The sequence below is a fragment of the Bombina bombina genome, chromosome 1 (assembly GCF_027579735.1).
Source record: "Bombina bombina isolate aBomBom1 chromosome 1, aBomBom1.pri, whole genome shotgun sequence".
Lineage (NCBI taxonomy): Eukaryota > Metazoa > Chordata > Amphibia > Anura > Bombinatoridae > Bombina > Bombina bombina.
Genome location: NC_069499.1, coordinates 474,528,584 through 474,554,456, shown reverse-complemented (window position 1 = coordinate 474,554,456; position 25,873 = coordinate 474,528,584). Strand labels below are relative to the sequence as shown.

At 38.7% G+C, this 25,873-nt stretch overlaps 1 protein-coding gene across 1 annotated transcript in view; it reads right to left on the bottom strand.

Annotated features, from left to right (window-relative positions):
- PJVK (pejvakin) overlaps nt 1-25,873 on the bottom strand; it is a 157,081-nt gene that overhangs the window by 82,241 nt on the left and 48,967 nt on the right. The window contains exon 3 of the mRNA XM_053690208.1: nt 11,496-11,637. Within this exon, the coding sequence (XP_053546183.1) occupies nt 11,496-11,637 (142 nt within the window). The remainder of the gene's footprint in view (nt 1-11,495; nt 11,638-25,873) is intronic.

Sequence of the window (25,873 nt, the reverse complement as noted above, 5' to 3'; positions counted from 1 at the left end):
ATGAAGATAGAACATGCCATCTGGATGAAGACTTCTGCCCGTCTGGAGGACCACTTCTGCCAGCTTCGTTCAGGACATCTTGCCGCTTGGATGAAGACTTCTCCTGGTAAGTGAATCTTCGGGGGTAAGTGTTAGGATTTTTTAAAGGGTGTATTGGGTGGGTTTATTTTTTAGGTTAGGGCTTTGGGCCTGCAATAGAGCTAAATGCCCTTTTGAGGGCAATGCCCATCCAAATGCCATTTTCAGGGCAATGGGGAGCTTAGGTTTTTTTAGTTAGTATTTTATTTGGGGGGTTGGTTGTGTGGGCTAGGGTTTTTTTTATTTTGGGGGGGCTTTATTTTATTTTGATAGGGCTCTTAGATTAGGTGTAATTAGTTTAAATATCTGTAACTTGTTTTTTATTTTCTGTAATTTAGTATTTTTGTGTGTGATTTTGCTAATTTAATTTATTTAATTGTATTTAATTTATGTAATTTATTTAATTGTAGTGTAGTGTTAGGTGTTAGTGTAACTTAGGTTAGGTTTTATTTTACAGGTAAATTTGTATTTATTTTAGCTAGGTAGTTATTAAATAGTTAATAACTATTTGATAACTATTCTACCTAGTTAAAATAAATACAAACTTGCCTGTAAAATAAAAATAAACCATAAGATAGCTACAATGTAACGATTAGTTATATTGTAGCTACCTTAGGGTTTATTTTATAGGTGAGTATTTAGTTTTAAATAGGAATAATGTAGTTAATGATAGTAATTTTATTTAGATTTATTTAAATTATATTTCAATTAGGGGGTGTTAGGGTTAGACTTAGGTTTAGGGGGTTAATAAATTTAATATAGTGGCGGCGGCGACGTTGGGGGCGGCAGATTAGGGGTTAATAAATATAATGTATGTGTCGGCGATGTTGGGGGTAGCAGATTAGGGGTTAATAAGTATAATAAAGGTGGCGGCGGTGTCCGGAGCAGCAGATTAGGGGTTAATAAGAATAATGTAGGTGGCGGCGATGTCGGGGGCGGCAGATTAGGGGTTAATAAGTGTAAGATTAGGGATGTTTAGACTCAAGGTTCATGTTAGGGTGTTAGGTGTAAACATAACTTTAGTTTCCCCATAGGAATCAATGGGGCTGCGTTACTGAGTTTTACGCTGCTTTTTTGCAGGTGTTAGACTTTTTCTCAGCCGGCTCTCCCCATTGATGTCTATGGGGAAATCGTGCACGAGCATGTACGACCAGCTCACCGCTGACTTAAGCAGCGCTGGTATTGGAGTGCGGTATGGAGCTCAATTTTGCTCATCGCTCACTTCTTGCCTAATAACGCTGGGTTTGTAAAAACCTGTCATACCCCAGCGCTGCAGGTAAGTGAGCGGTGAGAAAAAACTGCTCGTTAGAACCGCACAGCTCCTCCTAACGCAAAACTCCTAATCTGGCCGTAAGTTTTTACTCTGTCAGTTGTAGGGCTCTGACAGGAAGTAAAAGACACTGAGCAAATGAAGTGTAAACAAAAAATACAATCCATTTATATAGATAATACATGTTGAAATGCTTTCTATTAAAGGAACAGTTCACCCCTATTTTGGCATTTTAAATAGCTGATTTAGCCTGTGGTATCCCCACCTATAAAGGAAGTTTCTATACTGGAGTCTAGACTATTGACAAGCCTAAGTAAACACAGCCAGCAGAAGACATAACACTCGCAGTGGGGTGCAGGATAGTTAAGTTATAAAATGATAATTTTCCATTGTTCTCTCTAAGTATTGAGCTTTGGTTTTCCAGACAGATATAAGATAAGGAAGCAAGTGTGTGCACACAAAGTGATAACATAATGAGATCTGATATTATCTGAAACTCAACCCATTGTAATAGGCTGTGGTCTAAAAGCACAAAACCAGCTATTTCATATACACAAATAAATCTGAAAATGCAATTTCTCATACATTTTATACTCTGCAGCTGGTATAACAAGTCATTAAAAATACATTAAATATAAAAAAAAATCAGTGTACTGTCTCTTTAAGTATAAACAACTGCTTAGTGCTTTTTTAATACAACAATGAAACTGACTGTTTAACATCCCTTTAAATTGTTTGCAGATAGCTAATTCACCTTTATTTTCTTATTTTGAAATAGCTGATTTGGGGCCAGATTATGATAAAATATCACTTACGTGAGTGTGAGTGTGGTATTACAAGTAAAGCACAATGCTAACGCAACCTCACGTTTTTTATTTTGTAAATCTACACTACACTGTATTTTGGGGACTATTGGAGAAAATTAACCAGATATATATAGGTATGTATATATATATATATATATATATATATATATATATATATATATATATATATATATATATATATATATATATAACACACAGAGAAAACCCTGCACTCACTAGCAAGCTCACAGCTAAGATTTAAAAGCAAAAATGGAAAGGTTAGTTACTGCATCTGGCCAAATGGGACAAACCCAGGTACCACGTCAAGGTCCTTTCCAATACCTGGGACCCTAAAACAGCCACACAATGCAAGCTCTCAAATCCAAACAAACTGGGAACAAGGGAAGGGTGCACAGGCTTATGTAATCACCCCAGAAATATACAAAACATTGAAGGGGACTGCACTCCTAGACCGGACCGGGTACACATCCCATGACCCTGCAACATGCTCAGCCCTGGGTGCTCAGTGGCACTCACAAGAAGCTGTGCTGTCACCAGAGTCACAGGCAGTTAACCCCAGACAGGTCTGGGTGCAAGAACCATAGGGGAAATTACAAAACAAATTAATACAACACACAGAGAAAACCCTGCACTCACTAGCAAGCTCACAGCTAGGATTTAAAAGCAAAAATGGAAAGGTTAGTTACCGCATCTAGCCAAATGGGACAAGCCCAGGTACCCCGTCAATGTCCTTTCCAATACCTGGGACCCTAAAACAGCCACACAATGCAAGCACTCAAATCCAAACAAAATGGGAACAAGGGAAGGGTTCACAGGCTTATGTAATCACCCCAGTAATATAGAAAACACGGTTTGCATTGTGTGGATGTTTTAGGGTCCCAGGTATTGGAAAGGACCTTGATGTGGTACCTGGGCTTGTCCCATTTGGCCAGATGCAGTAACTAACCTTTCCATTTTTGCTTTTAAATCTTAGCTGTGAGCTTGCTAGTGAGTGCAGGGTTTTCTCTGTGTGTTGTATTAATTTGTTTTGTAATTTCCCCTATGGTTCTTGCACCGAGACCTTTCTGGGGTTAACTGCCTGTGACTCTGGTGACAGCACAGCTTCTTGTGAGTGCCACTAAGCACCCAGGGCTGAGCATGTTGCAGGGTCATAGGATGTGTACCCGGTCTGGTCTAGGAGTGCAGTCCCCTTCGGTGTTTTGTATATTACTGAGGTGATTACATAAGCCTGTGCACCCTTCCCTTGTTCCCAGTTTGTTTGGATTTGAGAGTTTGCATTGTGTGGCTGTTTTAGGGTCCCAGGTATTGGAAAGGACCTTTACGTGGTACCTGGGCTTGTCCCATTTGGCCAGATGCGGTAACTAACCTTTCCATTTTTGCTTTTAAATCTTAGCTGTGAGCTTGCTAGTGAGTGTAAGGTTTTCTCTGTGTGTTGTATTAATTTGTTTTGTAATTTCCCCTATGGTTCTTGCACCCAGACCTGTCTGGGGTTAACTACCTGTGACTCTGGTGACAGCACAGCTTCTTGTGAGTGCCACTGAGCACCCAGGGCTGAGCATGTTGCAGGGTCATGGGATGTGTACCAAGTCCGGTCTAGGTGTGCAGTCCCCTTCCGTGTTTTGTATATATATATATATATATATATATAAATATATATATATTACCTAAAAACCAACAGCTATATATAGAAATATGTATTTATTAATAAATAAAACATATTCTGCTATGTGAAGAATATTGGAATGCATGTCGGGTTAGTGCACTTGAGAAAATGCAATAGGGTTTGCGCATAAGTAGGGTGTTTTATCCAATTTCATGCTCCATTAAAGTCTGTGGGAGAATATGCGATCACACGAGTCTGAGCGATAATTAGTGCTCCACTTGTAATCTAGTCCTGTATTGGGTTGTGGTTTCAGTTAGCAGAAACAGCTATTTCATATACAAAAATATTCAGAAAGGAACCATTTCCCATACATTTTAAACTCTGCAGCTGGTATAATTGGAAACACATTAAAGGGACAGTAAACACCAGAATGTTTGTTGTTTAAAAAGGTAGATAATCCCTTTATTACCCATTCCCCAATTTTGCATAACCAACAAAGTTATAATAATATACTTTTTACCTCTGTGATTACCTTGTATCTATGGCTCTGCAAACTGCCCCCTTATTTCAGTTCTTTTGACAGACTTGCATTTTTAGCCAATCAGTGCTTGCTCTTAGGAGCTTCACGTGCCTGAGCTCAATGTTATCTATATGAAACACATGAACTAACTCCCTCTAGTGGTGAAAAACTGTCAAAATGCTTTCAGATTAGAGGTGGCCTTCAAGGTCTAAGAAATTAGCATATATACCTCCTAGATTTAGCTTTCAACTAAGAACACCAAGAGAACAAAGCAAAATTGGTAATAAAAGTAAATTGGAAAGTTGTTTAAAATTACATGCCCTATTTAAATCATGAAAGGTTTTTTTTGGCTTGACTGTCCCTTTAACGAGAAACCAGTCTTACAGTACAAAGTCCTTTTAAATGAGAAGCAATTTTGAAATGTAAAATGTGTGCTTATTAACAAATCTTAATTGAATCTTAGTTCATACCCATATCAGGGACTAATCTAATCATCATACAAAAAATGATCTATTTATCACTCATAAAATGCTCATAGATTTAATAAGATTACAGAATGACAAGGACGTAACCACTGGGGATGCCGAGTTCGCAACTGCGACCGGGCCCAGGAGGTCCCAAAAACTTAGCTATAGATCTCATTGGCGGCTTTGGCATGCACATTGACTCCTGACTGCATGTGTAGTCTCTGCAAAGGCTAAAAAAAATCCTGAGTTCCCATAAATATGTAGAAGGCTGAGCTCTTAATTGATTGACTGCCTTCTCAGGATTTCCCATGAACTCTCTGCACTCTGACATCACAGAGGGAAGCAGCCACTATTTGAATCTTAGTTCATACCCATATCAGGGACTAATCTAATCATCATACGAAAAATGATCTATTTATCACTCCTAAAATGCTCATAGATTTAATAAGATTACAGAATGACAAGGACGTAACCACTGGGGATGCAGAGGTCGCAACTGCGACCGGGCCCAGGAGGTCCCAAAAACTTAGCTATAGATCTCATTGGCGGGTTTGGCATGCACATTGGCTCCTGACTGCATGTGTAGTCTCTGCAAAGGCTAAAAAAACCCTGAGTTCCCATAAATATGTAGATGGCTGAGCTCTTAATTGATTGACTGCCTTCTCAGGATTTCCCATGAACTCTCTGCACTCTGACATCACAGAGGGAAGCAGCCACTATCTATTGTGGCACTAGGGAGAACTTAAAGGGACAGTCAACCATAGAATTTTTATTGTTTTAAAAGATAGATAATCCCTTTATTACTTATTCCCCAGTTTTGCATAACCAACACAGTTATATTAATGTACTTTTTACCTTTGTGATTACCTTGTATCTAGGAACCTTCTTCCAGCCCCCTGATCACATGACTGTGACTGTTTATTATCTATTGTCTTAAATTTAGCATTATATTGTGCTAGATCTTAAATAACTTTCTGTGCCTGAACACAGTGTTATCTATATAGCCCACGTGTACTTTCTGTCTCTTTGTGTTGAAAAGAGATTTAAAAAGCATGTGATAAGAGGCAGCCCTCAAAGGCTTAGAAATTAGCATATGAGCCTACCTATGTTTAGTTTAAACTAAGAATACCAAGAGAAAAAAGCAAATTTGATGATAAAATTAAATTGGAAAGTCAATTAAAATTAAAAGTCCTATCTGAATAATGAAAGTTTAATTTATACTTGACTGTCACTTTAACCCTGTGAAAGACAGAAGACTTAAATTCTCAGTGAGTTTTACAATTGCACAGTGTTAAAAAGTTGTTACTAATGAATTAATTAGCCTAATTTTACCAGAATTTCATTTGTTTAAGTTTTATACTGCCCTATATATTCATTGCCTTCAAAATTGTACTTGCTCATATAAATCTCTATGACATTGAATTTAGTCTCTTCTTATAGCTAGATCTATTTTTAGTCAGAATATTGTGTTGCTTGTAGTTTTCAGAAACTATTGGTGCACATTTATAAGAATTACCCAATTGATGATGCTTTGGTATTATAGAACTTAAGATGACCAGGGATCCCTATCTCTATAGCTATGTCATCTATACCTATCTATCTCAAGAGTAAATAGATAATAGGGATTGCTGGTCTGCTTATGAGGGTATTGTGTAAAATATAACTTGAGCAGCCATATGTGTGTGTGTATATATATATATATATATATATATATATATATATATATATATATATATATGTGTGTGTGTGTGTATGTACAGTATATAAGTGTATATGTATATATATATATATATATATATATATGTGTGTGTGTGTATATATATATACATATAGATATATATATGTAAACATGTGTGTATGATGTATGAATGTATGTATATATGTATGTATATATATATATATATATATATATATCTCTATCTCAATCACACATACTGTGCCAGCTAGTACACTCCCCAGCAGCATAGCTTGTGAAATATTAATAATGCAGAAGCCATATATGTATATGCACATAGGTGACTGCAGGTCCTTAGGAATCTCTACGACCCAGGGGGGCCTTTATGGATTCTTGCACTGGGGCCCTGGAGTTTCCAGTTACGCCTCTGCAGAATGATACCAAACTATCACAATAACAGTAATAATTTTACAGAGAACCTAATTAAGAAATATACATTTGAATGTATTTCTCAGTGGGAAGATTGCAGCATACACCGCTTTGCGTTTATTCCCTATATTTATGCAATAATCACAATTTGATGAATGCGTCTTTTTTGGGACTATGCTGTACTAGTAGGCAGTTGTTTATGCATTTCTAACTGCCATTACTTAAAGGCTTTTACGTCATAAAAATAAACTTCTGGCACAATTTTACCATTTGTCTAATTTTAACAAGCATCACAGTTTTATATTCAGTCACAAAAATATTCTCTACATTTTATCCATGTTCACGTTGCTTGCAACCTCCTCCAATTTACAGGAGATGTCAAAGGGATTATTATATTCCATAATTACTATGGGTAATATTGTATTAATTACTATTGGGAAAATGTATAATGCTGATAATGAATGGTTTGAATCAAGGGGAATTGCCATGGGCAGCCAAGTTTAATAATTTCATAGTTATGCATATCTACCTTGGATGCATGAATACATTGTATCATAAGTGTAAGGCCAACAATATTTATGTATTATAAATGTCACTTCTACACTTTGCATGTTATAAGCTGAGATGTCATCACCCACGCAAGTGCGCATATACTGGCCGCTGCAAAATCCGACAGGACAACTTCCTTATCAGAATTTGCTACCTTTCAGTGCGCATGCTGCTGATGACATAATCACATTCCACACTTCCCTTTTTAACATATGTAAAGTGCAATTACGTAATACTGAGAGGTAGCAAATTCTGACAAAGGGAGCAAAATCTGATAGAACACCTGCAATGATCCAGCAACAATTTGGTACTTTGTTTACATGATCTTCAAAGATAGGGACAATACATTTTTTCTGATGTAGTGTATTAGCACTAAATATATTATTATGCTATTCATAATAAAAGAAGTGTCAGCAAGGCTGGGTCATTTAATAACCTATATAATTTAAATTGGTAAATACATTCTAATTTAATTGAGTATGATGATGCAAATGGATCATTTTGTTTGTTTACCAGGAATGAAAGACATAATTTCTAAATTATATATTTCCTATATTACAAATTACCATATCTCAAGAGAAAGTTATAGATTAGTTTTATCATTTTGATAAATACCAAGGAAAAAACCTTTGTGTTTATTTTAACTGCACTCTGTTAATTTCAGACTATTTACTAATTGATATTTTTATCTGTTGTAACATTTGTTGTAACATTTGGGGCATATTGTGGGAAGGATGGGGAAGGGATATATAGCATATATAGTGTAAAAAAAGTGGCTTATCTACCCTAATATAGGGCAATACAGGACACAGTTCCTAAATAGAGGCTCTTACATTTACCTAATATCGTTGATTTTTCCCCTCCTCCACATATGTGATAGACAAACTAAAATCAGCAACATTGAAGTACTTTATACAAGTCACAGTTACAGAGTTGTGTTTTTAACTATTTTTCTGGCACGCTAGATACAACTTCTATTTCTGCTGCCTTTTTTAACTATAACTAGTAAAAGTTAAATTTTAAGTGGAAAAATATATACTTTATGTGTAGAAAGAGTATACCTTTCCCTATTCTCTTAATAGGGTTTTTTCCTTTATTTAAATGTTGTAATATACTCTAAGCACACTCCCAGCCAGTTACCTCCTTCTATAATATAGACAAGGTCAGCTGGGAGACAATACTGTAGAATTTTTGCCTTTTCCAGCAAATCTGGGATCACTTCCCTTTGTTTTGTTAAATATCAAAATACGTAGAATCTACGAAAAATATTGGCACAATTTAGATGGGGATCCTGATCTCAAAAATATTTTTCCATCAAAACCAATGATCACTAATAGGCGCTCACATAATTTGAAAGATATTCTTACTCAGAGTTCCTTTCAACAAGTAAAATCACGAACTTGGCTAGACAACACAAAAGTTTTTTTTTAAATGCAGTCATTGTAAAGCTTGCAATAACATAAAACCAACTAAATGCTTTGCTAAATGGGAAACAGAATTAGACATTAACATTTCAGACACCCGCTGGAACCATATTTTTTCCGAAACCAAAAAATCGTCTCTATCACTAACACTAGTAGAAATGAACTATAAACTATTAGCCAGGTGGTACATGACCCCATATCGCCTTCATAGTATGTTCCCTAACTCCTAGTCAATGTGCTGGAGACACTGCGGAGGAAGAGGCACTCTATCCCATATTTGGTGGTTCTGCCCTCTCTTACAAAATTACTGGGAAGACATATCTGAACGCATTAACACAACTTTAGGAACTTTGATCACACTTTCCCCAGCCATGGTTTTATTGAATGACACACCTAAGATCCCGTGTATATACCAGAAAAAAATTGTCCCTGTGCATGCTCTGTTGTGCTAAACCCTTGATTCCACGATTCTGGAAAACACCAAGTACCAGACCTTTTAATGTGGGAGAGAGAGGTGAAACAATATACTACACATAGATGGGTAATCAGGACTTTTTGCTGACATGATGTTCATTTGGGAACAGAGACAAATTTGACATATTAGTTCTTTTTACGGTCAGATACTAGTAGTATTGTTATGAGGTTCAATGTGGAGGATACTCTCATTTTATTGTATAATTATCTTGGATTCTGTAATAAACTTAATGCTATTACCATTTGCTCTTGCTTTAAAATGTAACCGTCAATACTTTGGTTGTTCTGTCATTGTGGTATATTGAACACCTTTTGTGATTATTTTTTACATTTCTGTACGACTGTTTTTCTGATAAAAAGAAATAAAAACCATTTAATTTAAAAAAACAAACAACTAAATGCTTTGAACATCCAGATACGGGTAAACAGAATAATATAACATCCTTTATAAACTGCAGATCAAAGATGGTAATCTATGTAGCTATGTGTAGCTGTGCATTGATCTATGCAGGAGAGACAAAGAGAGAACTACGTACAAGAGTATTAGAACACCTAGGTGATATCAAGTGGGGACATTCTGTACCAGTGGCACAGCACATAAATGCAATACAACCTGACCAAAGATATGACAAAGTTCTTTGCAATTGAACAGATAAAACATCCTAGCAGAAATGGTAATATCACAAAAATGCTACTGCAGAAGGTATGCAGGTGGATACTTGAATTACAATTAATTTCTCCCAAAGTACTAAATGAAGCACTATCTTTTAGGTGTTTCTTATAAAAAGGGTCACCATTGTAAACTTTTTTAATAGAGCTTATGTGCTATGCACACCTAAGATAATAAATTCAATAGAGTGAAGCTCTTATTGGAGATAAAGACATTATATTGAATAACCACTTAAAGTACCTAATGCATAATTCCTTTTGTTGAAATAATACTCTCGGAAATGCATCCATGCCATATCTGTTAGGTTACAGTGATATGAATAAATGAATGTATTTGTGACCAATAGAAGTAATTGTTTAGATAACAGTGAATGGATTATTTACATCATATCACAAGTAAATAACAATGAAACTTACATTTTATATTGGTCACATTATGAGCTTGAGCAAAGTTAAGTGCAAGTCATCAATCGGTTCACTACTAAAACAGTGGTGTCACATAATACTTTGTATTTTACTTTTGCAAAAATATAAAAAGCAATTTTGCCAAATTTACGATATTAGTGATTGATCTATTCAGTCTGTTACGCTCACAATTAATATAGATAATATTACAGTTAAATCTGACTGACATTATGTCTATGAGTGATGTTTTTTAATGAATCGAATCTTGAAAGAAATTGATGAGACTATCCTATGTAAGATAAAACGATTGTTATAATATTAGAGAGCTCTCTAATATGTAATATAACTTAGGACTAAATATTCGATCCAATAACTGCCATCTGCAATAATCCTTTGGAATACCTTCTTACAGATTATAGTAATACATTCCGTCAATGCGGTGAACACTTCCGCAAATATATTACATAACCATGGTAACGGCTGGGAATTTAAGCCATGGAGATCGGCTTGGCCGGCCCTAATACCCTGACGAAGTCACGTTTTCTAGTGACGAAACGCGCCAGTGGGCGGTGTACATACGGTGGTTATTAAGTTGATACTTTAAATTAATACATATTGTAATAATATTGAATGCGATACATGATTATGATCGAGGAAAGATACTGAACTCCCTGTATGTATGATGTTTAACTAGTAATAGGGACACATTTGTTTAGAAATCGGCTGACTGGAAAACCCCCACAAAGCTTGCAGGCAGGAGGACACCTTTGAGCGGATAGGAGTGCCTGTTTTGAGAGTTTGAATACTTGCTCTACCCCTATTGCTTATTGAAGTACACAAGATATCACCTACACACACCCTCCGGCTACCAGGCCTAACTTTTGTTTTTAACTTAGTGTTGGGTAATATGAGAATATAGGATTTGTTGTGATATACCCATTCCTAATACCCAATTTTAAATTAATGTTGTGTCCGTGTTCTAATTTTCAATAAAGTGTTTTATTTTTAACCTACTTTTTGCAAAGTTAAAGATTAGTTTTATCATTTTGTCCCACAGACTGCAAAAGAAATTGTTTGTAGACACTATCTTACTAAGTACACTCACTCTCATAGCCTCTCCTCTCATTCCAGCATGGATAGATAAAGAACATTGGCGTGTTGTCCGGATGCTTTCCATCACTACACATAAAACTTCTTTTCCACTTTCTCTAGCTTGTCTGATTAAACAATGGTCTAAATCAATTGTTCTGCAAATAAAAAAAATGGTGATTACATATTAGACAAAGATGCATGTTCAAACTTACAATCAAGTTCACTTTAGTTAAATACTTTTATCAAAGTAAGCAAACAAGTCTTTGGGTCTTTAAAATGTCAAATTGAGAATATCATAAAATAGAAACATAGAAACATAAAATTTGACGGTAGATAAGAACCAATAAGGCCCATCAAGTCTACCTATATTACATGTTACTTTTTTCTTAGGATAGCCTTATGCATGTCCTAGGCATTTTTTAATTCCTTTACAGTCTTTGTGTTTACCACCTCAAATGGAAGTTATTCCATGAATTCACCACCCTTTCTGTAAAAAAAAATAAAATGCTTCCTCACATTTCTCCTGAATCTGTTACCCTCTAACTTTAGATTGTGACCCCTTGTTTTTGGCTTTTTTTTTTTGTGGAAAATGTTTTCAGCTTCTACTTTATTAAGTAAGCATAATTTTGCTCTTGGTAATATTAAATTTCAGATTCCATTTATTTGACCAGTCCTCTAGTTTTTTTTAATATCACTGTTCATTTGATCGACCCCTCCTGGAACATCAACTCTGTTACAAATTTTTGTATCATCAGCAAACCTTCCCCTTAAGCCCACTTGCAATATCACTTATGAACATGTTAAACAAAACAGGCCCAAGAACTGATGCCTCATTTGAATGTACTCCATTAATTGAAACCCTCTGTCGTCTATCTTTAAGCCAGCATTCTACCCACTTAACAATCTTAGCATCTACTCCAAGGCAATACATTTTGTGAATAAGTTTGTTGTGTGGGATGGTGTCAAATGCTTTGCTAAAGTCTAAATATGCAACATCTACGGCTCCTCCCTGGTCTATTTATTTAGTTACATGGTCAAAGAAATCAATTATATTAGTCTGACATGATCTTCCAGCAGTGAAACCATGCTGTCCTTTGTCTTTGTCTGAAGGAAAGACAATGTTAAACTCTTTGTTAAAATCAATGTTAAACTCTTTGTGACGGGTCGCCATATCCACTATATTGTATATTATTTTGTCTATGTTAATATGCATTTATATTGTTTGTAATAAAGTTATCAATACTGCCAAGCGCACGGACAGCACTATACAAATAGAGATGCATACATATACAGTACATCTATATCAACACATGCCCACAATTACAGTGTGGCACTGAATTAACTCCTTGGATGTTATATAGAGGATTATAACCTTCCAGACAACCTATAGGTTAAGCACTTGTTAGCAGCAAATCATCTTTTGAATTCCCACCTTGTTTTAAAGCGATACTCAAATCAAAATGAAACCATGATTCGGATACATAGAGCAGCAATTTTAAACAACTTTCAAATTTACTTCCATTAACAAAATATTCAGTCTTTAATATTTACACTTTTTGAGCCACCAGCTTCTACTGAACATGTGCAAGAATTCACAGAATATACGTATATGCATTTGTGATTGGCTGATGACTGTCACATGATACAGGGGAGGAGAAATTAGACATAACTTTGAACTTTGTCAGAAAAAAAATCTACTACTCACTTTGAGTTCAGACTAAGTGCTATTATATTGTATTTTATCATACATTTGCTAATTATGTAAACTTACGGTATTTACTTGTCCTTTAAGGACTTTGAAGATATGTTTAAGAAGATGAGAGAAGTCCTTGTAATAGCAACCCGTAGCCTTCTTCTAGTTTTCAAGACAGTGCTTTTAAAATTAAAGTAAATATTTTTAAAAAAAATATTTTTAAAATATTACAAGTGTCAATATAGCCATTGAGCAAACATACTCAGCATACCCATCATGCCTGGGTACTAATGGAATTAATATTGTTTAGCAGTGATCAGTATCGATCCTCACAAATGTAAATTTCTAAGTTTCCTTTACATACTGAACAAAAGTTTTTTTGTTTTTTTTTTCAAAAGAACTTTACTATAAACAAGAGGTGTGAAATGGACATTTTATATGTCAATTTTGGGTAGATTCTCAGTTTCTATCCTGATAAGGGACTGTCTACTTGAAATGTTACTTGTATAGAAAGATAGATAATCCCTTTTTTACCCATTCCCCAGTTTTGCATAACCAACACTGTTAATATACTTTTAACCTCTGTGATTACCTTGTGCAGACTGCCCCCTTATTAGTGCTATTTACAAACTTGCATTTAAGCCAATTAGTGCTGACTCATGCATAATTCCACGGGAGTGTGCACAATGTTATCTATATGGCACACATGAACTAGCACTGTATAGCTGTGAGAAGCTAATAAAATGCACTGAGATAAGAGGTGACCGTCAAGGACTTATAAATCAACCTATGAGCCTACCTAGGTTAAGCCTTCAACAGAGAATACCAAGAAAACAAAGCAAAATTGATTATTAATGTAAATTAGAATGTTGTTTAAAATTGCATGCCCTGGGGGGGGGGCATGTCCAAGAAGTGTTCCTGAGAGAACGCATCTCCTAGAGCTCTAAAATAATTCCCTATAATCCACCCGTTATCTGACTTATTCTACAGCATCCAGCTTAAAATAGAAGGAACAACAGATTTACCACATAGTGAAGATCCAACTATCACAGTATTTGCTTTATTTATGATTTAAGAGCTGAGGATCGGATGGCAGAGGCCTGTAGCGGCAGCTCACAACAAGGCTGCAAACCCCCTCCCTGGTAACTCCAGGTTATACTGTCTCTCTAAGACTGTAATTTTTTAAAATGATCATACCATCTATACATATCATAAATCTCGCATTTTATCACGCAATCCATAATTCTCCATCTATACCTGTTGGGCCGGAAGCAGATATGGTGGGCGAAGATTTGCTCCAACAAGCTGACATGCTATACCTAAGACTGGAGAATCTATTGTTGGCTATCTTAGAGAAATCACCTTCTAGACACGCTTTGGAAATGGGAGATCTTCACTACTCTGACCCAGACATCGTGTCAATGGGTGCAGTTCCACTTTTACACATGGTCCCAATCAATATACAACTGGAGAGTATAAAATAACAGTAACTACAATGGCTAAGGATAACCGAGCTGCACCGGAACCTGGGAGGCCCAGGTAACTGATGGAAGACCTAAACTAAAGCTTGGAGGGTATTCTCTGAGAGAACAGCTTACATACTGCCTATGACACAAGACTTTTACCCTCTTTGGACTCAAAACCCTGCTCCACTGGAACCGGAGACAGTAGCAGATCAGACATCCTGGATCACACACTACCAAAGAACAACTGACACTTATTACCCTTACAACATACATTAAAAGAGACTCTGAATCATATGCAGCGGAAAGCATTCAAACAAAACATTTTTGTTTTTTTATCTGGGATCTTGCCCATTATCCCCCTACAACTTATCCGGCAAGCAGCGGGTGAGAGGTTTTAGCAGCAAGTTATTTGCCACGGGACTTACCCCACTTCCACACTTATGAAACCGGAGGGGGTTTACTACCTAATTTTTCACTGGTATCCTAAGATAAGGGGCATATACGCTCTCACTTTGTTTCATCAGCTACTAGTTTATGTATTTTTATTCTGATTCATACCAATCACCTTTGTATTAGCTTAGCATTAATCTATTATCTAATTTAATATTATTATGTTTCTGTCTGTGCCATTTAAACAATTGTACTGGAGGGTTACAGCTCTAGAGATTGCTAAGTTAAGCATTTGAAGGTTCAGCCATACTTCCATATACCCGTATAAATGACTAATACTTTAATGTGTATATGATCTTCCCTGTGTCCCGTGGCTGGTGGCCAAGGATGTGGTTCATAGTGGCGTGGTATAAAGTTATGTTATACAGTTATGTATTGATTTGTAGTGTTGATCCTTAAGTCTCCTCTAATCCTCTTTAAAATTTTCTGAGCTGTATGTTTCATATATCTAAATCCTTGTTATATGTATTACTTTTGATACTTAACCCCATGCACTAATATCAAACTGAAAATACAGAGTAAAAGGTGTTGAAAGTGGTGGCGCTGTGTCACCTCTAGGGAACCAAGCTACCCACATCCTCTGAGTCAACCTTGTTGCTTTTACCTCCAAAATAAAAGAGCTCACAATAGTGTAGCAGATTTCAGACAATGTGGTAGGCACACAAACTGGTTATACTCACAAGATTGCAGCTAAAATAAGCCTTTTATTAAAATCATCACAAAGGTGTCTTCAGGTGCAGCTTCAGGTTTTATTTAAAATACAGCTCAACGCGTTTCAGCTAAAAGAAGCCGTTATAAAGAGCATAAAGTTAAAACAATTTTCTGGAACAAATGGTTAACCATGCCCTATCTGAATCATGAAAGTTTAATTTTGACTTTACTGTTCCTTTAAGAAACAAAACGTTGAAAACACATTTGTGGCTGTGGGCTTTTAATGCACAGATCCATTTTGTGGTCACTAGAAATATATGCTAACTAATTTGGCAAGAAACTGCCGATAATGGATGACGATCACTGAAATGCCAAATGGGTTAATGGAGTTTATGGGATGATTTTTCGAATGATGGGTGGACATAATCTGCTGTAGAGGATCATGTCTGCCCGACATCAATAAATGCCGACAGGGTACAAGCATTTCTGGTGAAATGCTTTTGCAATGCTGCCCCCTACACATTTGCAGCCAATCGGCCGCTAGCAGGAGGCGTCAATCATCCCGATCATATCTGATCGGAATGATTGCTGTCTGCCACCTCAGAGGGGCGGATGAGTTGAGGAGCAGCAGTATTTTGACTTAACGTAAGTTTCAGGTGGACCTGAAACTTCAGGGGTAGATTGCAGCATCCGCTGCTTGACAAATCTACTCCTATGTGTCTGTTTTGCAGCTGGTTAGAGTGGAATTTATGATACGTGTTAAACAATATAAATGAAATTTGTATATAGGCATGATAGTATACTGTGCATGTTTGATCAATGATTTTCTTAAAACTTTTATTAGGTTAACATTTTTACAACTTGACCAAAATACCAGAGAATTTTTTTAGCATTTTTTCTATCACTCCATTTAAACAGAAATAGAGCCTTGTTTTTTTTATTTATTTTTCATTTACCTGTCAAAACTATATATATATATTTTTTAAGTAGACAACCCAAGGTACTGATCTAAGCCCATTTTGTTATGTTTCATGCCACCATTTCACCTCCAAATGCGATCATATAAAAAAAAAGTGTTAACTTTTTCATAAACTTTGGGTTTCTTATTGTAATTATTTACATACCACTTGTGCAATCATGGCGTAAATGGTTGTAAAAGCTTCTCTGGAATATCATTTCTTCATTAATAGAATACATACATGGCTTTGCCATTGCTTTTTGATCATTAGAATGTTGCTAATTGCAGCTGCACAACACACTTCTATTATTCCCAGCAGTGAAGGGGTTAATCAGGTAGCTTGTAAGGTTCATTTTAGCTTTAGTGTAGAGATTACCTTCCTACCTGACACCCTGACCCCATACCTGATCCTTCACAAACAGCTTTCTTGCCTCACTCACCCCCTACTGGTCACCACCATCTTAGGTACTGGCAGACAGTCTACCAGTATGCAGTTTTTTTCATTATTTTTATTTAATATTTTTCCTGCAGTGTAGTGATCCACCTCAAAGCTTCCATTACCTCCCTGATCCCCCCAAATAGATCTATTTTTTAAATTTTTCTGTAGTGTATTGGTCCCCCCATCCAGCGATCATTAGTTAGGGACCCCCCACCCCACCTTTTTTCTGTAGTGTAGCTCCCCATCCCTCACTCTCCCTTTATTTTTATTTTCAAAAGTGCAGGGCCATCCCACTCCCTCCTTCTCTATCCCCTGCTGGACTGCCCACCCGCCTCTCAGTTTCCCTTCCACACATCCCACCAGCACCCACGGTTACATATGCAGGCAGATGCCTGGAGCGTAGGAATTCCAGCTCTTGGCTGTAACTTTAAAGCTGAGACTGCTGGAGCTTCCTGCAGCTCTGATGTATATATACGTCATGCGGTCCGATGTATATACCTGTATACCGCATAACGTATAGATAGTCATATTGAGTTAATGGGTTAATTCATTGTTCTTTTGTTCATTTAGAAAACCTTTCCTTCTGTTTTAGCAAGTGTTTCATCTAAAATCAAGAACACTTCTGGTTATTAATCTCCAGAAGAATAAAGTTTCTGCAATTTATCACACCTTTTAAACTGGGATTTTAACAGTTCTCACACTGTAGATCGTGAAACTGCTAAGTGACAAAGTTTAAAATATCACCCAAACAGGCCCATTTATCAAGCTCCGTACGGAGCTTGAAGGGCCGTGTTTCTGGCGAGTCTTCAGACTCGCCAGAAACACAAGTTATGAAGCAGCGGTCTATAGACCGCTGCTTCATAACCCTGTCCGCCTGCTCTGAGCAGGCGGACAGGAATCACCGGAAATCAACCCGATCGAATACGATCGGGTTGATTGACAGCTCCCTGTCAGCAGGGGGCGGCGTTGCACCAGCAGCTCTTGTGAGCTGCTGGTGCAATGTTAAATGTGGAGAGCGTATTGCTCTCCGCATTTAGCGAGGTCTTGCGGACCTGATCCGCAGTGTCGGATCAGGTCCGCAAGCCCTTTGATAAATGGGCCCCAAAGTTTCAAATCTCACTGTACAGAAAGAGGGTTGCCTTTGCCAAGTATGTATTAACTAGTTCTAAAGCCCGTTCACACGGGCCATTTTTTGCAGTACAGCGGTCCCACCCCTTGCGCTCTCTCCCTCCCCCTCTCTTTTGCTCTCTCTCCCCCCTCTCTTTTGCGCTCTCTCTCCCCCTCTCTTTTGCGCTCTCTCTCCCCCTCTCTTTTGAGCTTTCTCTCTCCCCCCTCTCTTTTGAGCTCTCTCTCTCCCCCCTCTCTTTTGCGCGCTCTCTCTCCCCCCTCTCTTTTGCGCGCTCTCTCTCCCCCCTCTCTTTTGCGCGCTCTCTCCCCCCCCCTCTCTTTTGAGCTCTCTCTCTCCACATCTCTTTTGAGCTCTCTCTCTCCCCCTCTCTTTTGCGCTCTCTCTCCCCCTCTCTTTTGCGCTCTCTCTCTCTCCCCCTCTCTTTTGCGCTCTCTCTCCCCCATCACTTTTGCGCTCTCTCTCTCCCCATCTCTTTTGCACTCTCTTCCCCCCCTCTCTCCCCTCTCTTTTGTGCTCTTTTGTGCTCTCTCTCCCCATCTCTTTTTCGCTCTCTCTCCCCTCTCTTTTGCGCTCTCTCTCTCCCCCTCTCTTTTGCGCTCTCTCTCCCCCCCTCTCTTTTGCGCTCTCTCTCCACCCATCTCTTTTGCGCTCTCTCTTCCCCCCTCTTTTGCGCTCTCTCCCCCCTCTCTTTTGAGCTCTCTCTCTCCCCCTCTCTTTTGCGCTCTCTCTCTCCCCCTCTCTTTTGTGCTCTCTCTCTCCCCCATCTCTGTTGCGCTCTCTCTCCCCCATCTCTTTTGTGCTCTCTCCCCCCTCTCTCTCTCCCCCTCTCTTTTGCGCTCTCTCTCCCCTCTCTTTTGCGCTCTCTCTCCCCCTCTCTTTTGCACTCTCTCTCCCCCTCTCTTTTGCGCTCTCTCTCCCCCTCTCTTTTGCGCTCTCTCTCCACCCCTCTCTTTTGCGCTCTCTCCACTTTCTCTTTTGCGCTCTTCCCCCTCTCTTTTGCGCTCTCTCTCCCCCCTCTTTTGCGCTCTCTCTTCCCCCCTCTCTTTTGCACTCTCTCTCCCCCTCTCTTTTGCGCTCTCTCCCCCCTCTCTTTTGCTGTCTCTCTACCCTCTCTCTTTTGCTGTCTCTATCCCTTCTCTTTTGCTGTCTCTATCCCCCCTCTCTTTTGCTGTCTCTCTCCCCCTCTCTCTTTTGTTGTCTCTCTCCCCCCCTCTCTTTTGCTGTCTCTCTCCCCCTCTCTTTTGCTGTCTCTCTACCCCCTCTCTTTTGCTGTCTCTCTCCCCCCTCTCTTTTGCTGTCTCTATCCCCTTCTCTCTTTTGCTGTCTCTATCCCCTTCTCTCTTTTGCTGTCTCTATCCCCCCTCTCTTTTGCTGTCTCTCTCCCCCTCTCTCTTTTGCTGTCTCTCTCCCCTTTCTCTTTTGCTGTCTCTATCCCCTTCTCTCTTTTGCTGTCTCTCTCCCCCCTCTCTTTTGCTGTCTCTTTCCCCCCTGTCTTTTGCTGTCTCTCTCCCCCCTGTCTTTTGCTGTCTCTCTACCCCCTGTCTTTTGCTGTCTCTCTCCCCCCTGTCTTTTGCTGTCTGTCTCCCCCTCTCTCTCCCCCTCTCTCTCCCCCTCTCTCCCCCTCTCCCCCCTCTCTCTCTCTCTCTCTCCCATCTTCCGTCTATCGCGCGACCACGCCCCTTCAGGTCATTCACGCCCGGCCACGCCCCCTTCACACCCGGCCACGCCCACTTCTGCCGCAGATCATCACCAGCTAGGGACTCAAAGGCCAGGTGTGTTTGTCCTCGTGCTGTCTCTACTGCGCATGACAGCTTCGGACAAACACACTTGGCCTTTTATTATATAGGATGTATTAAGATGGTGATGCAAGGTTCTAGATACAGTGAAAAAGTTGTTTCAAAACAGAATTTATGCTTACCTGATAAATTACTTTCTCCAACGGTGTGTCCGGTCCACGGCGTCATCCTTACTTGTGGGAAATATCTCTTCCCCAACAGGAAATGGCAAAGAGTCCCAGCAAAGCTGGCCATATAGTCCCTCCTAGGCTCCGCCCACCCCAGTCATTCGACCGACGGACAGGAGGAAAAAATAGGAGAAACCATAGGGTGACGTGGTGACTGTAGTTAGAGAAAATAATTCATCAAACCTGATTAAAAAACCAGGGCGGGCCGTGGACCGGACACACCGTTGGAGAAAGTAATTTATCAGGTAAGCATAAATTCTGTTTTCTCCAACATTGGTGTGTCCGGTCCACGGCGTCATCCTTACTTGTGGGAACCAATACCAAAGCTTTAGGACACGGATGAAGGGAGGGAGCAAATCAGGTTACCTAAACGGAAGGCACCACGGCTTGCAAAACCTTTCTCCCAAAAATAGCCTCCGAAGAAGCAAAAGTATCAAATTTGTAAAATTTGGCAAAAGTGTGCAGTGAAGACCTGTTAGGATATGTTTAGTTGTTTTAGAGAACACTACAATTACAGCTTACTGCTTTATGCAGGACCACTCAGTCTCACACCTTACCTCGGATTCCCACAGATTTAACTTAAGGGAACCCTGATATGCTCATTGATCTGAGGGTCACTACAGCAGGGTAGCTGAGTGAAAACGGAACCTTCACGCAACAATAACTGCTTGTAGCAGAAAAGAGAGTAAGTCTTATAGGAATGTGACTTCAGCAGTAGTGAAAGAGTTAATTAGTGCAGGTGCCTTAATTCAAACAGTCTAGCAGTGAAAATAGTTTATGCAGCAGGCTTTAGCAAACACACTGAAATTCACACAGTACTTTGTTAAATAAATAAATCAACCTCTGGTCATTTTGTAAACCATACTTTGATAATGAATATTAGTAATTTCCAGAGTTGTTCAATCAGAGTAATATAAGCTGTGTTTAACTGATGAAACAGATAAAGTTTAAGTTAAAGCAAACAGTTCATTTCAAGCAGAATAGAGGTTAATTGTTGTAAAGTTTGAAATATGCTTAGGCAGTCCGTTAATGAATAATGGTAGTTGTAATAATCTTTGTCACAGTTATTTGTTTGCAATTTGGTAAGTAGCAGTAAGAGGTTTAGTGCATATTTGATATCTGAAGCGAATATGAATATCCAGCAAGTGAAAGTTTCACAAATAATATATAGCAAGCGTAAGTGTAATGAGGTTGCAGCAATACACACAGTTCATACAATGCAATATATACAGACCGGTAATAATGGAGATGATATTAGCACAGAGCAATACAGTTACCAGACAGCAACAAGTCCCAGCGGTATCACAGAGAGCCTGGCTGAGAACCGCGGCGGGAGAATGTCGGGCGTGACGTCACACGCTGCAGGGAACAACCTCAGTACAGGAGAGAGACTGAGAAATCTCTCAGTGAACAAACGGAGCAAAACTTCAGGCACAAAAGAGCATCTGCAGGTTGATTCGAGTAGGCAGAAACTCAGGGTGAGCAATAAGTTGAAAATACAAAGTTGTATAAACGGCTAGGTCTCTTCTGAAGCAGCTTGACACTGAGCAACAAATTACCAAGCAATGAGTTCTGTTGGGAGGAGCCTTAAATAGGGGTAGTGAGTTCACATTCTTAAAGGCACAGTGTGAGAAGAGATAAATCCCTGACAGGACACCCCCCCCAAGGAGCCGCTCCGCGGATCAAGGACCAGGACGATCAGGATTTCTACGATGAAACAAGGAGACAAGACGTGGTGCAGAGACATTATTGGAAGGCTCCCAAGAGTCCTCCTCAGGACCAAACCCTTTCCAACTGACAAGATATTGAAGTTGATTACGATGGTAACGAGAGTCTAGGATAGACTCAATCTCATATTCCATGCCATCAATGACTGAAGGATCCACCGTGTCATTCTGAGTCGTGTCTCTGATTGTACTGTACGGTTTCAAAAGAGAAACGTGGAATGTGGGATGTATCTTTAGAGAGTCTGGTAGTTTAAGTGTTACAGCATTAACATTGATGACCTTTTGTATTGGATAAGGCCCTAAATATAGAGAAGCGAGTTTTTTAGATGGAACTTGTAACCGTAAATGTTTAGTGCTTAACTAGACTTTGTCACCAATCTTGTAAGCTGGGGGCTTGGATCTACGTAGATCGTAATGGTGTTTCTGAACAGCCTGAGCTTCTAGTAAAACTTGTTTCAATGTTGTGAAATTGGTGGCAATGGTGTTAACAAGATCATTAACTATAGGCATGTCGGAATTGTTGATCCGATTTGGGTAGTATGAGGGATGAAATCCGTAGTTGATGTAAAATGGTGTCATTTTAGTTGATGAATTTACGGCATTATTATGGGCAAATTCTGCAGTAGCAAGTAGAGAATGCCAGTTATCTTGTTGTTGAGTGCAGTAGCAACGAAGGTACTGCTCTAATGTTTGATTTGTTCTTTCTGTTTGACCATTCGTTTGTGGATGATAAGCGGTACTCAAACGTTTAGTAATGTTAAGAGAGGAGCACAGTTGATTCCAAAACCTTGAAGTGAATTGCGTACCTCTATCTGTGGTAATTGTTTCAGGTAGACCATGTAGTTTTACAATGTGATTCAAAAAAAGTGAAGCAGTTTCTGAAGATGTAGGCAATCCTCTATGTGGTAGGAAATGTGCCATTTTAGAGAATAAGTCCACTACTACTAATATGGTGTTATAATTAGCTGATGAAGGTAGATCAACAATAAAATCCATAGCAATCGCTGCCCAAGGTCTGTCTGGTACTGGTAAAGAGAGAAGGTAACCATAGGGACTCTTATGCTGATGTTTCTTAGTTGTACATACCATACAGGAATCAATATACTGTTTAATAGTATCATTCATCTTTGGCCACCAGTAATTCCTTTTAATCAAATGAGCAGTTCTATGAACTCCAGGATGACCAGCCAATAAAGAGTCGTGAGCAGAGGTAAGTATCTCATTCCTGAGAGAAGGAGGTATATATAATAGAGTGCCATGGTAGTATAAGTTGTCTGAATGTTTTAGTACATCCAAATGACCCAAAGATGAATCATCCTTCAAATGTTCTTGTAAGATGGTTTTAAACTCAGTTGTTAAACAAATAATTCTATCCGGAGGTATGATAGATGAAGGAGAAACCACATCAGTAGGACGAGGGTCTTTTCTAGAAAGAGCATCAGCTTTCATATTTTTGGATCCTGGTCTATAAGTAATGACGTAATCAAAACGAGAGAAGAACAAACTCCATCGAACCTGGCGAGCAGTAAGGGTCTTGTTTGATTTTAAATATTCTAAATTACGGTGATCAGTATAGATGGTGATTGGATATGTTGCACCCTCTAGGAGGTGTCGCCAAAACTCCAAAGCTGATTTGATTGCAAGAAGTTCCTTATCACCGATTCCATAATTAATCTCTGCTGAACTCATAGTTCTAGAATAGTAGGAAACAGGATGCAAAGGTTCTTTTTCAGAATGTCTTTGAGATAAAACAGCCCCCACAGCAAACTCAGAAGCATCGACTTCTAGCGTAAATTGACATGTGGGATCTGGAAATTGTAAAATAGGGGCTGAAACAAATTTAGTTTTTAGAGTATTAAAGGAATGATCAGCATCTTGATTCCAAACAAACTTAACATGCTTACGTGTTAGCGTAGTGAGAGGTCTGACAATAAGAGAAAAATCTTTAATGAACTTTCTATAAAAGTTCGCAAAGCCAAGGAATCTTTGAACATCTTTTTTTTTACGTGGAATAGGCCAATTAGTGATAGCTTCTACTTTGCTTGACTCCATTGAAATTCCAGCTGGTGAGATGCAATAACCAAGGAATGATATGGTGTTTGTATTAAAAATACACTTTTCAAGCTTTGCATATAGATGGTGTGCCCTTAAACGTGTCAATACTTGTTTGACATGTACAATGTGAGCCTGTAGAGAATTTGAGTAAACCAAGATGTCATCCAAGTATACGACAATACAAATATCTAACAAATCATGAAAGACATCATTTATAAAACATTGAAAAGTCGCTGGGGCATTGCACAACCAAAAGGGCATTACAGTGTATTCATACAAACCGTATCTAGTACGAAATGCAGTTAACCATTCATCCCCTGCCCTCATCCTAATCAGATTGTAAGCACCTCTGAGGTCAAGTTTAGTAAAAACTGTGGCACCTTGTAAACGTTCAATAAGTTCAGGTATGAGGGGCAGGGGGTATCTGTTCTTTTTTGTGCATTTGTTCAACTGCCTATAATCGATGATGGGTCTAAGACTGCCATCCTTGTTTTTTACAAAGAACATTGCTGCAGCTGCAGAGGAGGTGGAAGGTCTAATAAAGCCTTTTTTCAGGTTATCATCTAAATATTCACTATAACATTCTGGTAACTTATGTTCAGTGATATGACAAAGTGTGTGTACCCCAAAACAGGATTGTTTACAGTGGTTTGAATCAAAAACTACTGATGCTGTGGACCACGATATAGTGGGATTATGCTTTATTAACCAATTCAGTCCAAGGATTAGTGGATAAACAGAAGATGGAAGAACATCAAAACAAATAAGCTCTGTGTGTCCTGAAGGGGTAACCACTTTGAGTGGGATAGTGTGGTGAGTTATGGGACCAGAGCTAAAGAATGAACCGTCAACCAGACGAATAGCTAATGCAACACTCTTCTTTATTAGTGGGATGTGATTATTAACAACAAAAGTGTTATCAGCAAAATTCCCAGAAGCCCCAGAGTCAATTATGGCCTGAACATTTATCTTCTGATGGGACCACTGTAAGGAGACATAAATAGATAGATGAGATTTTATGCTGTCAACCAAATTAACTGTATGGTTATTAAAGGAAGTCTTACCCTTCTTTTGTCGAATTAGAGAGGGACAGTCCCTAACTGCATGGTTCTTTTCAGCACAGTATAGACATAAGTTTAGTAGCTTACGCCTAGCTTTCTCCTCAGGTCTCAAGGGTACCCTAATAACTGCAACATCCATGGGTTCTTCTATGGGTCTAGTGAATGCTGTGGAAGGAGTTGAGTGATGATAATTGGGGGTTCTTCTGGGGGTAGTCTCTGAATAAGATCTCTCTGACTTCCTTTCCCTAAGTCGACAATCTATGCCAATAGAGAGAGTCATCAATTCATCCAAGTCCTCTGGAATCACACCCCTTGCCAACTCATCCTTAACTGCATCATTGAGTCCCAGACGGAACTGATTGCGTAGAGCAGGAATATTCCACAGGGTGTCAGGAGCCCATCTTTTAAATTCAGTAATGTAGTCTTCTACCATTCTTTTGCCCTGCCTTAGAGACCTAATGGCAGTTTCAGCAGTATTTTTTCTATTGTGATCTTCATATAAGAGAGACATAGCAGAAAAAAAATCTTCTAGGGAATTTAGGATAGGATCATTTTTTTCATAAAAAGCATTGGCCCAAGACCTGGCCTCACCTCTGAGAAATGAAATTACAGTTAGAACTCTAATCCTGTCAGTTGGGTATGACTTAGGTTTCAAAGTAAAAAGCAGAGTGCAGGAATTCCTGAAATCCCTAAACATAGCTCTGTCCCCAGAGAACTTTTCAGGTGGACTAACAATGGGTTCTGGAGTTGACTCAACATTAGGAGTTTTGTTAGCAAGATGATCATTAATAAAAAAATT